At 40.8% G+C, this 20231-nt stretch overlaps 1 protein-coding gene across 4 annotated transcripts in view; it reads right to left on the bottom strand.

Annotated features, from left to right (window-relative positions):
* The window catches only part of si:zfos-2326c3.2 (traf2 and NCK-interacting protein kinase), a 55606-nt gene extending 46971 nt beyond the window's left edge, over positions 1-8635 (bottom strand). For 2 of the 4 annotated variants that reach the window (XM_040015212.1, XM_040015213.1), the window contains exons 1-2: positions 8426-8633; positions 7359-7424 (exon numbers count right to left, since the gene is read on the bottom strand). In XM_040015212.1, the coding sequence (XP_039871146.1) occupies positions 7359-7424; positions 8426-8482 (123 nt within the window). In that variant the 5' untranslated portion in view covers positions 8483-8633. Of the gene's footprint in view, positions 1-7358; positions 7425-8425 lie in introns of all 4 variants that reach the window. The other 2 variants (XM_040015211.1, XM_040015210.1) reach the window with 2 other exon arrangements.
* Positions 8636-20231: the final 11596 nt, after the last annotated feature.

Below are 20231 nucleotides of genomic sequence, written 5' to 3'. Positions count from 1 at the left end.
ATGAAACTATGTATTTTTAGACAGGAGGTGTAACCCCGCCATTTTCTTTGTGAGTATTTATTACACGGCGTGCTGCGGGGAAGAGCCTGTTCTAACGTTTGAGTCTACGATTTATTTTGAGCACTTGACGGCTGTTTTTGCTTCTCATCTGTAAACTCTCTCCACACTCTTTCAGGTGATTCTTGCGTCGGTGGTAGAGGTTTGTCAGGTTTGAGTCTGTGGTGGAGACCTGTTTCCTGCATAATTTGCATAGTACAGTTTTCTGGCCAGTGTCAGACTTTTCAGAACCAAACCATGTCCATGCTGGTCCTCGATTTGTTTGGAGCTACCTGGTTCTGCCTCATCTTCACTGGCCATGCTGGGACTCTCTGTGCCTGCATCCATGTGCTGACCATCCAAACAATGAAAAAAAAATATTGCTGCAAACTGTTTATTTTGCGACACCACAAAACAAACAACAGTGTATAATATGAAACGACAGATGTTTTAATTTCATCATCCGATACATGTCCTCATATCGCACAGCCCTAATGAGGACATTTTTCACTTCACCTTCAGTTTTGAAGACTTTGGGTCACGGTTGAAGTTAGGATGGGAGTAATATCTATTGACAGATATCTCCACATGAATATGCAGAATAGATTTTCGATACTGGCTCTGTGGGGTCTGTTGTTTGGAGTCTTTTGTGACGACACTGCAGTGCAGACAAGTCGTGTTTGAGGCGACTTTGACTTTTAGCAGTTGAAAACTCTGGGCGGAGAGAATAAGAACAAACTTGCTGAAAAGGTTTCTAGAAACCATCAGTTATCAGTAACCACCGCTCAGAACCACAAGGAACCAGAACACTTGGCCTGCGATTTTCACTTGTCTGGAGCACTGCTGGCACACACTGATCATTTTCCACACCGATAGTCCAAGTCCTTTTTCCCCTCATACGAGTCAATTTTAAGTTGCCGCAGTTAAGTAACACTATCATTAACATGAACCTCCAGTGATAATATTACATGAATGGTTATTTCTTATTCAGTGATGTTGATAAGGTGCATGATAAAAAGTGTACACCCAAACAAAAGATTCACTTTATTTCAACATCAATAGCAGCTTAGCTGTGCTTGCACATGTGGAGGCTGCATTACTAAAGTTCACCACATGAAATTCAGAGAGGCAGTTTCAATCCCGGGACACGTGAGCGTTCACTGAGAAATGAGAAACAGCAGCAGCAGAGAACAATTACTAAAACTATTAAATATGACAGCTCAGATCTGAAGGCTTTGCTTGGCCTACGAGTGAAAATGGTTTTGGTATCTCATACGAGGAAATCAGTCCCACATCCACTGGGCTTTAGCTGGGGTGGGACCTTCAGATGCATTTCACATGTTTGATCACAATGGGATGTGGGGAGTTTTTGACCAAAGTCAAAAAGTCAATCAAATGTCACAGTTTCAATGATGAGCTGTATTGGTGGGAATGTTTGTGGTAGGAGCTGGGCTATGTCTATTACCAGGCCAGGTAATATCCTGTGAAGTGATGAGGGCTGAATTAGCATAATTATCTTTATTTTGCACATTAAAGCTTTTTAAAAACTTTTTTTTCTACCTTTCCATTCACATGTAACCTTCATTAGCTGGAACTACAGTTTCAAAGCTGCAGTGTTTTCATTACATGGGTGCAAACTCCACAAAGGTAAACTCACCACACCGTCATCAGAGGAGAACTGGGAAAAATCAAGCAGCTCCTTTTTTGCTTTCTATGCATGTTACATGTACAAGCAGTCAGATGAATAGCAGCTTGGCCAATCTGTGGGCTCTCACCACATACTCTCTTATTTTATTACCACAAAAGAAATAAAAGGAATGCACAATAAAAACAAAGAGCTAATGAAAAAGAATCCTAATAATTTTTTACAGTCTGGGAAAACAGCCCTAACTGAAAGCAATAGTCATTACACACTCAGAGCCTGCATCACAAACTTAGGAGGTGGGTGAAAGGTAATGACCAGGCAAGCCAAATGCATTATGGGAATTCTAAGATTGAGAAACTGTGCGGTTGGCTTCATACTGTCTGACTCTATCAGAGTGTCAAATACTGATTTCTCTGGTTTTTAAACAAGTTCTACTATTGTACCGAGTTCAGCGCTGAATCACTCGAGTACTTTTAATTATAGTTTTGGCATTTAGAAAGTAAAGTAAGGAGGCCAGATACTTTTATGAATGTTCTAACAATTGGACTCACAGCTCTGGGACACATGGGTAATCAGCACAAACTGCAGCTCTAACCCTCATGGGGGGCCGCTTTCCTCTTCTCTCTCTTTAATAGGTCTCTCTCCCTCTTCCTTCCTCCCCTCCGCTCTGTCTCTCTGGCTTTCACCTCTGCCTTCCTTCCGTTGCCCTCACTCACTTTCCTCTCCATTTTTACCCTTTGTCTCGCTCTCTCTCTCTCTCTCTCTGCTCTCTCTGTTTCACTGTTAACAAACAACAGTATTTCTAATACTACCCATCTCTGCTCCAGCTCACACCTTCCCCCACAAACACTTACCTAAGAAACTAAAACTTTAACTTTGAAAGCTATTACTCATTTCAGTTACATCTAATAAAGAAGCATTAGGTGACTACATTTTTAATGTAAGGAAGCTCTTAGTTGTGTGGCAGCAGAAAGTGTTGAGCTGGGGGAAGGAGTCAGTCTGTGCTGTCAACACAGACTGACAGTTGATCAGTCTGTGAATGTCCAAGTCCACATTTGGACATGATTTTGGTCAGCAGATCTCCTCATGAGCAACACAGGAATGATGATATGTGAATAACAGAAAGGGAAGCAATGCAACTGAAACTTGAAAGAGGAACTGCAAGTGATTCAGTCAGAGTGGTACTACAGCCAGCTGTTGTATGGTTTCAACACCGAGTCAAAGTTTGCACAGATGCTCGAGTGAAACTTTCTTTGACCCATCACAAATGTAATTCACATTCATTTACGGATCATTTTACATTGATATTCTTGATTTTTGTTATTCATGTGATTACCACAACTCAGCCACGCAGGTCAGTGACACACAAATAGTTAAAAAAAAAAAATTCCAGCTCCTGTAAATTAGTCACACTAATTATCATAGTGGCATCATTGTAAATTATAAAGCTACAATATTATGCTTAAGATACTGCAGTCACTTTAGTCAGTGTTACTAAGGAAAATTGTGTTGCGTCAGCAGTGCTCAGAGGTCTGTGCTTTAGTAGAGTTTGGCTTTTTCACAGTGTGACACACACACATACCCCCACACACACACAGATGACTCTATAGCAGTGGCTCGCAGAAGGGAAGTTCCTTTTGCAAACAGGGAAACGCCCTGTGTGCGTGTGTGTGTGTGTGTGTGTGTGTGTGTGTGTGTGTGTGTGTGTGTGCGTGTGAATGATGTGTATATGGTGAATAAGACAAGCACGCACCATGCACTACGAATGTCCAACACAGCATTTTAATATATTTATATTTATGTGCATGACACATATGCATGTGTCACCCATTTCTTCTGTCGAGCACCTCCTTGCTTCTAAGCACTAAAACTTCTGCAGTCTCTTTATATTTTCTTTTGTTTTTTTATACTTTAAGACGGGGCAAATGATCAAAGATGTACAGTAAAATGTTTAAAACTGTATCTGCATTTATACTGTGGGAACTTGGGTCGCTGCAAGGTATTGTTCTTTGATGTGCCAAAAACTGTCGGGGTGCACTGTGCAGCACGGTGTCAGATTTAATTATATGGAATAACCACTCTTACTATTATTTGTATCGTGCAAATGGGTTTCATCTTTTAATTTTCAAACATCTCGAAATCTACACTTATAAGTGAACACACTGGACTTTTTATATTGGTGTACTGGTTTATTGAATCTGTTATCACTAAGTTCTCTAATTGTCACGTCCTTAGATGAGGTTGAACACAAAAGCACTAAAGCTTCTTTGATTCCCTGAGTAGTTCCTGGCCTCTGTTTCTGGGGTAATTTCAAAGAAAAGGCCTGATTGTCTCCAGGCCTCTCTGCTCTCTATGCCGTCTAATTGTGTCTGTCTTTGCATGTCAGAAAATCCCATCTGCTGACCAGGAGGCTCTTCCACTCAATTAAGATGAAAATGAGGATAATTTGGGCACACTTTGCTCCGGTGTCTGTTCCAGTGGACACTGGGGTTTGATTGACACGGGATCAGATGTCTAACTGACAATTGCTGGATCAAAAATCAAATGTGTACATGAGTCATGGGAAAATTTCATAATCACTACAATCAATTCCTGATGCACATCAACTCTGAGGCCTCAATTTAGAGCAGAACTGATTGGGAACATAACCTAAGTTGGAATACAAACATTTTCATCAAGCAGAGGATCACTGTGACTGACAGCAACAGCAACCTGCACATAAAAAAAAACAAAACAAAACAAAAAAAAAAAACACCATCCTGGTGGATCCTGTTCCACCTTCATCTTCTGCCTCTCCCTTTTGGCAGTACTTATTGTAGGATTCTTCACATCCTATCACAGCTAACATGCCCTCATTTAGTTTTCCTTCTATACAGATCGACTGCTTCACTAGTTACATTTGTTCCAACACTGATTGCATTTCTGTCTCCAAAAACGTTTCCTTTCAGGTAGACAGGAATGGTCTCTCAGATCACGTGAATACACGTAAATCAGCGAATGTAAGTATGAGATTTCTTGACTTGAATCCACATGAGGATTGAGGAGGTATATTCACACTGGGTGAGGTGATGCAATATGCCTCCTGCATGCTCAGGTAGCACCTCGAATGGGGAATCTGCAGTTGCAAGCAGGCACCATCTCCTGCTGTGTGCTACGTGTAACAAAGGGCAACTTCAGGCAATGCTTGCACCAGATTCTCCTGCCACTGCTCAGTGTTCATGTGTGAAATTAGTAATGCACGACATTTGTCTTTTAAAAGTAAGAATCGCTGTATTGCAAGAGCAGTTTCACTGTGGGTAACAGGAATTGCTGTATGATTATTGTACTCACAGATTTTCTTCCTATTAAATAGAAGAGACCTTCAGCACAACCATGTGCAGCTCATACGGCATTGTGTGATTGTTAGTTTTATACCTCTAATACTACCTTAAATGATCTGAATTAAAATTATAATGGTGGCATTTTAATCCGTGGTGCTCACCTTTAGGTAATCAAAGAGCTCAAAATCAGCCTGTTGCTTGGTTTCTTATTCATCCAACAATACTACACACCTGTCATTTAATGCAGAGGCATGAAGAAATAAACAAAGGAAGAGCCCAGATGCAATGTCAGCACTCACATCAATCCACAAGTGTTTTTGTACGGGGTGAGGAGAGCGTGTGTGCAGTGCCAGTTATTGTTCTCCAGGCCATGCGGCATTCATGGTTTCCCAGGTTGAGGCTCACTCTCATTATAAGACCGTGTACATGGGAAACCAGATTTGCTCAGCCTCATTAAGGTCTGATTGATTGCCTGTTAGAGCTACACACCATCATTATTACTTTACCCATAGCGAGGCTTTTAAACCACAGCAGAGTGCTGGCAGACTGCGGCTCCATTATTTGTACTGATGCAGGCAGGAAAATGCCCCAAATAACATTTCTTTAAGAAAGTTAAAAACACATAGAGGGCCAGCCAATTAACTTTTTAAACTATTCTACACAAGTAATTTTTCAAGCGGGGTCAAGCATCATTAGAGAATACAGTACACGGGAAGAAAACGGTATCAGACATGGTACCGCCTTCAGTCATTAGAATCACTGCTGTGATTCAGCTCACGGTTTATCAGTTTTTGTTTTTCTTCCCTTGTTAATGCTCTACTAAATGTTACTCACATTTGTTAATGCTTTAGCCCTGAAAAAAAAAATCTTTACCAAGCATGAAATTTGTGATTTTCCTCCCCTGTTTGAAAGAACCCTGTAAGGCCTGACTGTCCTGTCCATCGCTTGCAACATATCCTCTTTCAGGAAATCAAATGGCACACACACCCTACTTTCTGTGTCACCTAATCCCACGCAGACATGGACAACTCTGAGAACGCATCATTGGCTATGTGCATCCTTCAGCCCTTAACTTTTAACCTCTTCCTTAAATAAACCTCTTACTTTAAAACTTTTGGGAGAACCTAAAGCCTGCTTCTTCCAAAACAGTTACACCTGTTGTACATGTATCCTGCCCTTCATGTACAACATTGTTCCTTTTCCATAATTCACAGTGGAATAAAAAAAAAAAAAAATGTTGTTTCAAACATCTGTCCACACAGTCTCTCGTCCCATATCCACACACCAACCCAGTGGTTCTGAATCACACCTGTTAGTTCTTGGTGAGTTCTGTGTAGTAATCTCCGCCTGCTACAGGTTTTCTAGCTCACGGTGGATCTTTAAAACTGGCAACTGTAGTTATTATTCTAGAGCAAGTAAGTGGAGCTGGAGTTCATCTTACCACTCTGCAGAAGCATCAGAATGATGCTGAGAACAGCCTCCACAATAATCTGTCAGCTAAGCTCACTGGTGAGGAAACAAGACATAGGACTGAAGTTGGAGCGAGCTGACTGGTGTTATTCTCCTAGATTGATGACAACAAAACAATAAAAATCTACCCAGCTCCTCCCACACAAGGTCTAAATAGTGGAAACACTGCTTATGTCTAATCTGAAATCATGCAAACATTTCTGTTTGTTATAGGGCAGGTAGATAGGCATTCATGACTTGACCCCTCCTAAACGGCCTCAACCACAATACACCCAGGAAGCTCTCAGTTGCTCAAAGATGAAACTAACCCACAAAGGTGTAGCAAACAGTGCAGCTGGTAAAGCATCAGCTTTAGTGGTTTAGCAAACTCGTGTGAAAATAGGGCACAACCAGCTGCAGGAGCCTAAATAACACTAAACACCTTCTACAACCACAAACCACTCACTCACACATATATAAACAGATACTGCGATAAGGAAGTGAGCCCCACCCAGGGCCTTTAAAAGATGCTCTAGTTGCACGTGTGTGTGTGTGTGTGTGTGTGTGTGTGTGTGTGTGTGTGTGTGTGTGTGTGTGTGTGTGTGCGCTAAAGGATATTTCAGTAAACAAAAAGTATCTTTTTTTCTCCCTCCTAATTAACTGGAAGTAGCTGTTGCAACTTTTACCAGAAATGACGTTTTACAACCGTAACACCATGAGTCTGCATATGCCAGCAGCTGCTACATGTTTAGCTTTGCATTAGCTTGTAAGGTAAAGACGACAACAGGAAGCTACTATTGCTGCCATTTAAACAATGTTTAGATTTAAAGCACTACATATGATACTTTCATGTGCCTGTAGATGTTACAATGTGCAGCAGTGCAGCAACGCATCACGGCAGTACTCACCTTGTACACCTGACCGTAGGTCCCATTGCCAACTACTTCAACTAGCTCAAAGATGCCAGCTGGATCCTAAAAAAATACAAATAAATAAATCGTTATTAAAAATAACAGCAACATGCTGAGAAATCCAAGCATGTTTGTTCTCGAGTGAAGCAACATAGTGTATAGGAAATGCGACATTACAGCAAAGTCAAAATGCAACAGGCTAGTGCCAAGCAAAACTATGACAAACAGTTTCATTGCTCAGAGCTGAGGGTACAACTCAAAGTTATACTTGGATGGGGACTGAAGAATTGGGACTGCAAATGTAGATGAGAGTTTGAGCTGAAGATGAGACTGCACCAGTTTGTATCAGAACAAAATCAGTTTGGCTGTTAGTGGAGGATGGTGCGTTAATTTTACAGTTTGATGAAGGCTGTAAAACACTTAAGTTACATTTCTTTGTTTCCCTACGCAAAAATGACGAATAAATACAGAACAAAAACAGAACAGTGACACTGGCTAAATACGGCTTATGTTTAGGTCACGGCCTGAGTGGCTACAGAAACATCATCACACCTAATGTCATATCAAATGTTTGTAGTCACACAGGCAAACGACTAAGCAGCATGAGGCCACAATAAAGTAGCAACTAAACATTGCAGTTGGGAAAAAACACGCCATGCGCTACTTGGACTGCATCTTAAACATTAAACAAACTCTGTTTATTTCAGTGGTCACTTGTTGCACACTAACTTTTCGGCAAGTCTACACCGGGAGAAACCTTGTGTAAACAGTGCAGCTTGTAAAGTTAACACCAAACAGGACACAGAGCAGACAGGAGGCACCGTGGCACACGACACGCTATATTTACACGCCAAGTTAAAGCACACTGAGTTTGTGTAACAGTGAAGAATAGTAGCGAGTACCGACCGTTAGACGAGGCACAAAAAAACAATCACTGTTTGATTACTCAGCTGCAGCTTGAAAGTACCGTTAAGTTTTCAAGCAACACCCACCACATCCCGCACTGTTTAACATTACCTTTTATATGTATATACAGAAAAAAGAAGCAAGGTTTCTTTACTTACTCTCAAAGCAGCGAGGTCTATGCTGTCCAAACTTCGCGTGGTGTTTTCTCTCGACATTGCTGTCAGAAACTTTGTCAGTGTGCTGATATGTGTAAACAAGACATGGACGGTCAGAGTTTGTCTCCCAACGCTACGCACTAACGGGCTTTTCTCTAGTCGGGTCCATTCTGAAGTTTAGCTTCACCAAGCTAGTCGCCGAAAACACGCAACATCCGGGTGCACCTTTCAGAATAAGTGTCTTTCTTATTCTGTCTTTCCAGACTGCGATTTTTCTTTGTGTAAAGTCTTTATTGTTACTTTTTGAGACAGATAAAACATATCATAAATATGTTATGAATATATGTTATTTACAATATACTAAATTTATAGCAATTTATATTTCAGTATATGGCATAAATCTTACTCTGACAACCATGGCGTTTTTGTGGTTATACACTGTCGCAATGTTGCCAGCACCATTTAGTTTTTCTACCGAGGAGGGTTTTTTTGTTTTTTGTTTTTTTGTTTTAATCTAAAGAACGGCAGAGTAAAAAAGTCACTCAACAAGACCTTGTCTGTGAGAAGGAACTTTTGCTTACACTCACAGTTTTTAAATAAATACATACATACCTACTCTATACTACTCTACTCTTTACTCTAAGGGACATGTTGAGTTTGCTGCATATTATTATTCATTTTGCTATACAGATTAGGATGTAATGCATTAGTAGGTTAACTCACACTTGAACCTTGAAAGTTTGATACAACTAGCAGTAGCTCTGTTGCTAGTAGCAACAGACCATTTCCATAGCACGTACTTTAAGATGTAATTATGAGAGTAGCACATTTGTAAGTAATAATTCTAATTAATACCAAGTAATTTGATTTCTTAATGCTGCTACAAAAATGGGAAAACTGGTAAGGAATGTGTCTTTAAAGTATATGCAGCAGGTTTTCCATGGATGAGGGTGGTGATCCTTATACACCTGAATGGCTGATTTACCACACAGTGTCATGACTAAAGACTCAACCTGTGATTAACAAATGCTGTTATAATAAAGCCTAAATTAACATGTAGTGTAATGTAATATATCCACATTTCTATGTCAAGACCTACTGTCCAATTTAAGGTTCTAGTGATAAAACCTAGGTTCATAATTGGTATAGGTAAAATAGGATTAAATAATATATCAAATAACTACAATTACTCTCTTAAGCTACTTCAGCACTGGCAGTGAATAAAAACCTCTAGCGTCTTCAAGGAATTACGTGCAACTGCTGCCAGGCAATGTGGGCAGGTAAACCTTCACTATGTGCAGGTAAGCAGCTGTCAGCTTCAAAGCCACGGGTGAGGAGCGAATCGCTTCCAGTGTGGATTCAGCTTCATGCAAACTTGTCATTTCTTTAAAAAGTAAAAATGAAGCTGTTGCAAATCAGACACTTTCCAGATGGAGTTGCACGGTGGATCAAAACGACATTTTTTGTAGTTTTCATCGGTTTTGACAAGATGCCCAACAACCACTGACTGAAATGCCACCCCAAACCATGAGAGCCGACACTGTGGTTTACAGATGGCTCCTGATCTCCTTCCATACATAAGAACTACAGTTTTACATAAATATTTCAAATTAGGAACCACCACTTAGTTAGCTGTTGATACATATTTTTCAGTCATTACTTGTGTCATTTGGCATACCTTACTTTTCTGATGAGGCTTTGGTGAAGGTAGTGAGTTTCTTAGAGTTTGTGACACATCACGATGCTAAGCTCTCAGCTATCAGCAGTTCTTTGGAATCGCCTTGCTGCTGCGTTACTACTATAACTGCTGCTATCAAACTGTGTCATCTTTGGTACTTTTCATAGTTTTAGCTAAAGAAATGGCTGTTGCACTTTTTATTACAGCTTAGTAACAATGTGACAATAGTGGCATAACAAAGAGGAAAAAGAGGCAAGAAAACAGTAACAATATAAAACAGCATTAGCTTCAAATATAAAGAAATTAGGGGTGGCTCAAGACTTGTGCACAGTTCTATATGCTTAAATATGAGTGCTGAGGATGATTCATCACAAAAAATGTATCCCTGAACTCTATTTAGTTAATTAACACACATAATTGTTTTTCTAAGTGTAAAATGTATTGGAGGAATTGTGCTTTACATTTTAGTCTCTTGACCAAAGCAGCGATTGAGTCAGGATGGTGAAATAAGGGTCATTACTTGGTGGGACACAGTCACTGTGTATGTGTATGTGCTGGGGAGAAACAGAAAGACTACGCTAGACTTCTGTGTAAAAGAATGAGAGATGGCAAGTGACTCTCTTGCTCCCTCTGTGCTGTGCGCTTGTGTATCTCGGTGAATGTGACAAATTAAGGAGTTAGAGAAGGGGGAGGGAGTGGATGGCTGCGAGTGTGTAATGTGTGTGTCGCAGTGAAGAATGGTTTCTCTGTGGTTTCACACAGTGGCCCTCTTCATGCCAGGGTCAGCTGCCTGCACGGGCACACACACACACACACACACACACACACACACACACACACACACACACACACACACACACACACACACACAGATTTCTGGACGTGCATCCAACTTAAACAAGACATTCTGTGAAACAACTGAATAAGAAAATTCCAGAGTGATAGAGGCTGATTGTCTGTCTCTCTCTTCTGTGTGTGTCTGTGTTGCTGCATATTTGAAAACAGTTAACATATTTGCTATAATATGTCAACATACTGTGATCAGCGGCTTTCTATCTATTTCTTATCTGCTCATGCAAGAACACATTCCAAGAAGGCAGAGTAAAGGCTTATTAAAGGTTTATTTTATGCCTTAGTTTGGGCTGTATCTATGACTTATTTTTATTTGAGATTATTGTACTTGTGACAATTTATTTATTCTTGCATGTAAGAAATTGTTTTCTTTAAAAAAGTAAGATTTTTTTTAATGGCATGTAATTACAATGATATTTTATGCAGTTAATGATTAACAGCATTTCATTTTCAACCAAACAACAGTTCAGTTCAGGCTGTACACTGTGCACGTGGATAATCAATGACTGTCGGGATGGGAGCTACTGGCACACCACTGTGTCCTTTCTGTTTAGAACCAGCGAACATATTTTCATTGCTTTTTTCTTCTTTAGTTTCTGTTGCACGTTTGGATGAGCAATGTTCTCTACGCAACATAGCAAAGGAATCAATCATATGAACTTATGGGCTTTATAAAGTCTGCAATATATGATCAACTTTGTATCAATGCTCGTGTTCTCTCTTACATTACATTCTGATCTGAAGCTGTGGAGAATGATATAAAACCTTGCATGTATTCAGATAAATTAGTGCGATACACATCATTTCATTTTTTTTTTAACCTTTTTCTTTAATACAATACCAGCTGTAAGATTTAAATGCACTTCCTGAAGCATGTAATATGTTACATTGCTTGTTACTTTACTTTATGTGTTACTGCTGAACACGACATGAGATTTCTGTTGCCTGGTCCTTTGAGGCAGAGCAGATTGTCTCTCGAGAGACAAGAATGTTATTAAAATATAAAGAAAAACTTTAAACAAGTATTTTCAAAGAAAAACAGAAATTTGAGTTTAAGTGACGCTGACATTTGTTACAGTGTTCCTGATTGAAATTCAGATTTCGGTGCCTCAGTTGCGACATCTGCAGGCAAAAGCAGGCAGAGCAGTCGTTGTGAGTGTGGATGACAGAAACGTGTGTTGAGAGGACAGCAGCAAGTCGGCCCAATATCCTTAATGTTATTTTAATGCATCTCAGCTTTTTTCTACTTGTCTGATATTGCCCAGGACACGTACAATGATTCTTTAACCCTTATGCCCACCTCAGGCACGTGTGATAGCCTGAGGTGTGGATTTTTGCAGGAAATCTTTTTTTTTTTTTTAATTTTTAGATTTTTTAAATTTTTAGATATTTGAAAGAACGGCTGAGTAAAAACGATTTTTGAACAATTTTTGAAATTGTTTTCAGGATTTTAACCCTTTAAATGCCAGATTAAACATCTGAAGCATTTATTGAAATAAATCACAAAAAACTCAATATTTTCCCAATAAAGTGATACGAATGATTCATAATGTTAAATATAGAGAACATACAAATAAATTATTTATAAAATCGAAATTATTAAAATTAGGAGATTTAGTGAAATTCTGGACACTATTAATTATGTTTAAGGCTAAAAATAATATTTTGCCCTTTTAAGTTAAAAAGAGTATTTTTATTGTGCTCAAGGGGAGAAGATAGCAGAAGGAAATTTTATTTTAAGCATCAGTTAGCTAGGACTACACAAAGATTAATGAGTCCAATGGTTAGGAGTATACGACTGTGGAACTCACTTCATTATAATTTAAAGAATTGTATAAATTTACATTGTTTTAAAAAGTGTTACATGCTTAAAATGATAACTCAATATGAAGAATGTGAATGAAATTGGAGTTCATTGAAAAAGGATCCATTATAATTTTTTGTTTTATTTATTTTAATTTTATTTTTCTCCGTGTTACTATGTGGAGTGGTACATTCTGATTGTAAATTTGTCGTTTGGTTGGGTTAGGACCGGAGATAAATGTTAATGTTAGTTTGTTCCCTGATTTTTGGTGCCCACTTGGAATATAAATTGGATTGCAGATAGGGGGCAGGGTTTAATAAGAATATTTTCTTCTTCCTGCTCCTTTTCACACATGGTTGTAGTGCTTTTTGATAGAAAGTGTGGTTGGTTTGTTTGAATTGTTGTACCAAGTGTGAAATAAATAAATAAATGAAATGAAATAACAATAAATGCTGTGGGAGTGGGACATTGGTAGAGTCTTGGACAACAAAATTGATTTGATTGCATTATTATTTTTTGTGTAGTGCCTCTCGACACCTTTGCGGACAAAATTGCCCCATTCACTTCCACTGAAACCACATTTTTTTATTCTCTCTGCCACTGCACTATAAAACCATGCAATTTGTAATATCAGCATTTCATTTTGAAGAAAAGTAGTGATATTTGACAGTTTCACTGTATTCTACCAGATCAGACCATTTTGTTATTGTAGGCCAATGCATGATATTCATGTCAGTTATATGATGGAGCTGTGTGATCATCAGGGACCCCCAAGGGGGATCTATAAGGATGTTTTTGTTGTTTTGCAAATATTTTTATTGAAAAAAGAAAACAACACAGTACTTGCACTTACTGAAATACAATTAACCTTTCTTCATTTTCCTAAGTAAATATACTTATGTATAGAAGAAACAACTAAACAAAAACACACTCTGAAACAAAGAACAACTCCATTACAAGTGGAAAACATGAAGACATTCCCCAGTCTTCCCTGGAGTGGATGTCTCGGCAAAGGGCAGACTGTTAGGAGCCGGGTTATGGCTGCCCGGTGTTTTTGTTTGTGTGTTTCCTTTTTTGGCATAGGTAGGCGGGGCGGTTGTTCAATGAACCTGGCACACCTGTTACCTGTCAAACGCTTTCTTCTGAAGCGTTCTTCAGGAGCTGCCTGACAGAGGACTAGTGTCGGAGTATTGACTTTTCTGGAGTGCCTGAAGATCTGCCAGCCTGCCTACTGGAACCTGTAGATTATTTTCGCTGGTGACTGTACGGAGTTTTGTTTCCTCCCCTGGACTCTCATCTCTCGGTTTCTCCGGGTCGCCTTATTTGGTTTGCTTCCCTTCTGGAGGTTTTTGGCAAACAGTACCAAGTAACCTCTCCAACTCTCGGTAAAGTCTCTTTTATGCTTTTCTCGGTTTTGGGCAAGACCCTCCTAATTCTCCTGCTCCTCTTCCCTTAGATCGAGTGCCCTACCAGTTTGCGTCTCCTTACCTGCACGTCCCAGGCTTCGCGTCTCCATTCACATTTTATTGTATATACGCTGTCCTTGAAAATTCATCTCCTTCACTGTAAATATATTGTTTCACCGCAACTCTGTGCCTCTGTGAGTTCTGCTCCCTGAGTTCACCGGTATTTTTCATAACACAGACGGTGCAATGCTCAGAGAAACTGCAGAAAACTCAAACGTGACATCTCAAACACCTCAGTTAGCATGTTACATGTTAAAGTTCATGACTGTACAATTAGACAAAGAATGAACAAGTATGACATGTTTGGAAGGTTTCCCAGGCAGCACAGCTTAGCTTTGCAAAGTTGAATCTGAACAAAACACAAGGTATCTGGAACAATGTCCTGTGGACAGATGAAACCAAAGTGAAGGTGTTTGACCATAATGCACAACGCCACCTGACAACAACTAAACACAGAATATCAGCACTAACACCTCATATCAACTGTCAAACATGATGGTGGAGCTTGTACGGCAGCTGCAGGCCTTGCAGTCGACCCTGAACGTCTCTGTATACAAAAATATTCTAGAGTCAACTAAGAGGCTGTCTGTCCAGAACCTGGAGCTTGGTTGAAATTGGGTCAGGACAATTAACCCAAGCATACCACCAACAGAATGGCAGAAAAATTATATAATCAATGTGTTGCAATGAACCAGTCAAAGCTAATTATTAAAATACTGTGGAGGGACAATAAAAGAGCTGTGCATAATCAAATGCACACCAAGCTCCAATAACCTGAAGCAATAACCTGACCTCTTCACTAAAGTCAAAAATAGGTGGATTAAGCTTCATTCAGACAGTAGTCTTTGTGCAGTGTAGTATCATTACTGTAGCATGGATGAGGAAGATTAAGAGTGCAAACTTTTCACAAAAGTGTCATTTTACAGAAGCAGCATTTCTGTCAAATATAACTTACACAGCATTATCTCTACATCTGTGCTGTTTCAAAGGCACTTCCTTCATTTACCAATTATATACCGAGTATATGCTTTAGGCTCATTCCCTAAAACATACCCTACTTTAAAGCATGCCTAAAGCTTATGCTTAATTAAACCAGTCCATGACAGTTAAAATATAATGTGATTACAGTTATCTGTTAGATACAAATGCAATACAATTACAGTAATGCCTTACTTTCCATTTGCCAGCCCTTAGATATATGTTAAGCTGCAGGCAAACAGAGGATGATTTGGTGAGGAAAAAAATGAAACCCGGTTTGTTTACCATCTATGGTGCAACCAAGCCACCGGGTCATCTCGGATTTTTTTTACCAGGGACATGCAGTGTCTCAGATTTAGGGACTTGTGTATTAGTATAAATAGGAAGATAAAGGTCTAAATAACAGTAACACCCATGGAAACATGCATTTTTGATTGACACATCAGGTTTTAGCAGTTGAATCAGGACCAGGAGAGGAACTTTAGAAAGGCTCAGTCTCATTATATACCACTAAGGGCATACTTTCATTATTTATGTGCACTATTTGAGATGATTGGATGGGTTGTTACAGACATCTGGTGAGAATTTCATGGAAATATGACCTTAACATGTGGAAAATTGGCAATGTGTTCAATACTTATTTTAAAAAGTGTTTTAAATAACAAATTTCCTGGTAACTGAAATCAGTTTTTTGTTTGTTTATTTTGTTTTACTCATTAGCCATTTTCCCTTTGGATGAAGAAAATATATTTTCATGGTAAAAAAAAAAAAGAACTAACCTGTAAAGTCTTGAGCTTTTCATGTCAGCCAGCACAAAATTAATGTCAACAGTTGTTACTGTGTCAAAAGATGAGAGAAGTGAGGGAACTCCAGCCAGAGTGTGAGGACGTGGACATGTGGAGACATGCAGCCCTGGAAAGTGAGGATAAGTAACTCTGAGACCTGCAAGTCAGGTTGGCTTGCCTCTGTATTAACTTGGAATAATGCTTATTTTCCCTGCTGGATCTTCCTGATTGCAGCTACCTGTGCTGGTTTTTAGTCTATATATCGTTCTACCACCACAGCCTTATAATAATATACAAGCACACACAGATACACAAGTTATTTGCATTTTTCAAAGACAGGAGTCTTAGGCCTTTGTGTATAGGATAATTTACTTTTTTTTTTTTTTTTTTTTTTTGCCTGTCCTCTTTGGCTCTTTTGCCATCAGAATTATTGTCTAAAGGCGAAGAAAGATGCCCAACGGATTTACTTTACCAAATTGACCATCCCAGCCTTGCCGTAATGGTCCATTTGATTCACCTTTTATTGTTTATTTTATTTTCACTTGCTGAATACGGGACAGACTTGACTGGGGGAAAGAAGGGGAGAAAGAAAGAGGGAAAGAGAAACAGCTGAGAAGAGGGACGGGGGAGAAGGGCAAAAAACAAAAACCAACAGAATGGGCAGCAAAAAAAAAAAAAATGCATATATCGATCACCTGGATCACCTGTTGAGAAAGAAAAAAGAAAACAAGCAGAAGACAACAAGAGTAATAGAATAAACAACATCACAATGATATATGGGAATATGACAGTAAATACTAAATATTAAACATTATTGTGCAGCACATAAGATCGACAGCGCACAGTGTGCTTTGAGGTAGGAGCCAAAAAGGGTGTAGTTTGTGTGTGTGAGCACCCGTGTGTACACCTGTGAGCATGGACGCGTTTGTTTTTAAAAGGTTCTTTCATGTAATGATCTGCTAGAGGGTGTGGGGGGGCCACTGCCCCGTCCTCCAGGGCATGAAGCAGGTATGGAGGAGATCAAGACTCCAGACATCCAGAGGCCCCCAGAACACAAGAGACCAAGGAAGACCAACAGAGGGGCAGCCGCGCCACTGTCCCAGAAAGAGCTGAGGAGAGTCCCAGATGAGGGCTCACTCAGCAGCCGCGGAGCAGAAGCCAGGGGGAGTTGCAGTGACGCGCCCGTGAGCTCCGCCGGCAGCCAGCTGTGCCTGAGTGACCGAGCCCCAGGCCGAGAGGCTGGGGGCACCCCACCTCCGAAGTGGCCCGAACGAGCCCCAGGCTCCAGGCCCCGATAAGCAGCCGCCAAGGAGTGAGCCGGTGTGTACCCGGGCGCCCACCCCCAGACACAAAGAACCACCAACGCACCGATGTCTGAGGGAGTCCGCCACCGGCAGGGGAAGTGGTGGTGGGGGGAGATAGGCCTCCATACCTTAGAGGGCCTGAGATGTCCCCAGAGAGGTGGCGTCTGATACCCGACCTGACATATAGACACAGACATACAGGCACACACAGATACAAACATCCATTCCCACCCTCATGCTCTCATATGCAATTACTCAACACTCAACCAACGTGGAGACAGACATAAAGAGACGCTGTACACACAATCACACTCCCCAAGCGTACTCTAAGAACCGGGTCTAGGTACCTTTGTCCCTGGAGGGGGGAACTGCACCCAGACCCAGGTGGTATTACCCTTTTCCCTGCGGTGGGGAGAGGCAGACCGCCCCGACTCCGCAGCAGCAGGGAGGCCCCACACTCCAGACCGCAGTCGGACGGGTCCGACTGGGGTAGCCTCCCCTGCACCCTGGTGACACACCCCTACTCCAAGGCCCTGCATGTGTGGGTGGTTGTGGTGGAGCGGGAAGAGGGAGGCAGCTGGAGATGGGGAGGGAAGGAAGGGAGGGGCAAGTGACCCCTCCTTGGGGCCAGCTCCCCCGCTGACCCCAGTAGGCACCCCCATACTCCGCGACCCGCCAGGGAAAGGGGGCCCAGGCCCATCCAGACAAGGGCCCAGTGCAGCAGCGCCGCATGGCCCCACAGAGCCCGGGACAGTCCACCCAACCCCACCACAGAGAAAACTGCACCCACCTCACCATCCACTCATCTTCCAGACTACATAAGACAATAGATAATTTACATTTTTAACCCTTCAAAATGTATGTTTTCATGTGTTTATTAAAAGTGAATCAATCAGTTAAACCAATCAAATACATTTTTTACTCCAAACTACATTTTGTTCACTCAATTACCACAAGAGAGCGCTGTTTCTTCAAGAAGCATGGCTAACCAAGAAAACAACCCTACCGAGTACTCTGTACTGAGTACACAATATACAGGACACATGTTTTCAGTTCATTACAAAGTAATTTGTTTCTATACTTTATAATAATTACATAAATATAAATTTATGGATTCCCATTCATTTCAAATGGCCCTTTTGACAGGAACACAGATGTAACAAGGTTGATTAAAACACTTAAAATTCAATTCTGTTCAATTCAATTCAATTCAATTCAAAGTGTTTATTGTCATATGCACAAAGGAAAAAAAGTAATTTCTTTGTGCAATGAAATTCTTTCTTTGCTGCTACACACCAATGCCCAGTTAGGGAAGTCGACATTGAGCCGAGCAAGCAAACACATTTGCCTCGAGGGCACCATGATGAATGAGAGAGGTGATCATCACTTTTATATGTTCGAGTGCATAGTGTGGAGGATGCCATAAGGCCTTGAGGCAATTAGATGTAAAACACAATATTTATCATCGTTTTAAATTGTAAATCAGTCAGATTTGACCTGAACATGACAGGAAGGTTGGAAAGAAGGAACTGACGGTCAGTCAGAAAATTGCTAAAACTTTAAATGTGTCCACCAATGCAGTCGCAAAAACCATCAAGTGCTATGAGGAAACTGGCTCACATGAGGACGCCCCAGGAAAGGAAGACCAAGAGTCACCAAGAGGATAAATTCATCCGAGTCACCAGCCTCAGAAATCTCAAGTTAACAACAGCTCAGATTAGAGCCCAGATAAACAATGAGTCCAAATTTTGAGATCTTTGGTTCCACCTGCTGTGTCTTTTTGCAACACAGAAAAGGTGAAGATGGTCTCTACATGCATGGTTGCCACCATGAAGCACGGAGGAGGTGTGATGCTGTGGGTGTGCTTCGCTGGTGACACTGTTGGAGATTTACTCCAAATTGAAAGCATCGTCATTCATTTTGGTCTTCATTTTGGGTGTCAGGGTGTTATTAATAGGGGCAATCATGGCTCAAGAGTTGGGAGTTTGCCTTGTAATCGGAAGGTTGCCGGTTCGAGCCCCGGCTCGGACAGTCTCGGTCGTGGTGTCCTTGGGCGAGACACTTCACCCGTTGCCTGCTGGTGGTGGTCAGAGGGCCCAGTGGCGCCAGTGTCCGGCAGCCTCGCCTCTGTCAGTGCGCCCCAGGGTGGCTGTGGCTACAATGTTGCTGCCATCACCAGTGTGTGAATGTGTGGGTGGATGACTGGATGTGTAAAGCGCTTTGGGGTCCTTAGGGACAAGTATAAAGTGCTATACAAATACAGGCCATTTACCATTTATTTGTGTACAGACATACATACACACGTTCTCTCTCTCTCTCTCTCTCCCACACACTCTCTCACACACACCAGACAGAATGTGGTTGTGGTTTCCTGTACAGACATATGTCTAGTTGAAGAAGTCAGCAGATTGCCAAGCATATGAGGGGAAGTTGAAACTAACTCAAGTATTGTAATGATTAAGGAAAAAATAAAATTAATGTATTAGAACGGCAACATCAAAGTCTTGATTTCAATCCTGTAGTGAGAAAACTCACCAATCACACCAGCGTAACCATAGCTTGGCTCCTTGTAATAATCAACCAGACACACCCTTTTCTCCATGTTGTCAATTGGGATAAAGACTCTTTACCCCACCCGACAACAACTTTTTTGGCACTACTTTACATATTCTTGGAATTGAGATCTTTATGTCACTCCAAAGAACTAAACACTCCTACTGGTAAGTATTCATCAGGTGCATAATGAGGCTTTGTTTCTGCAGGAAATTTAGAGTACACTGCATGAATCAGACCTTACTAAATCACGAGTCAGTGATTCATTTAAAAACTGTCCTCCTGAAATCTTGTACTCTAAAATGTAAACTGCTACAAATACACATGTTATAAGGCCCCCTGTAAAAAATATCTGCTAATTAAATTATTTTAGTATTTCAGTAGTATGT

The sequence above is a fragment of the Simochromis diagramma genome, unplaced genomic scaffold (genome assembly GCF_900408965.1).
Source record: "Simochromis diagramma unplaced genomic scaffold, fSimDia1.1 OVJJ01000685.1, whole genome shotgun sequence".
Taxonomy (NCBI): Eukaryota; Metazoa; Chordata; class Actinopteri; order Cichliformes; family Cichlidae; genus Simochromis; species Simochromis diagramma.
Note: the sequence above shows the minus strand (reverse complement) of the source record. Positions and strands in the feature narration are given on the sequence as shown.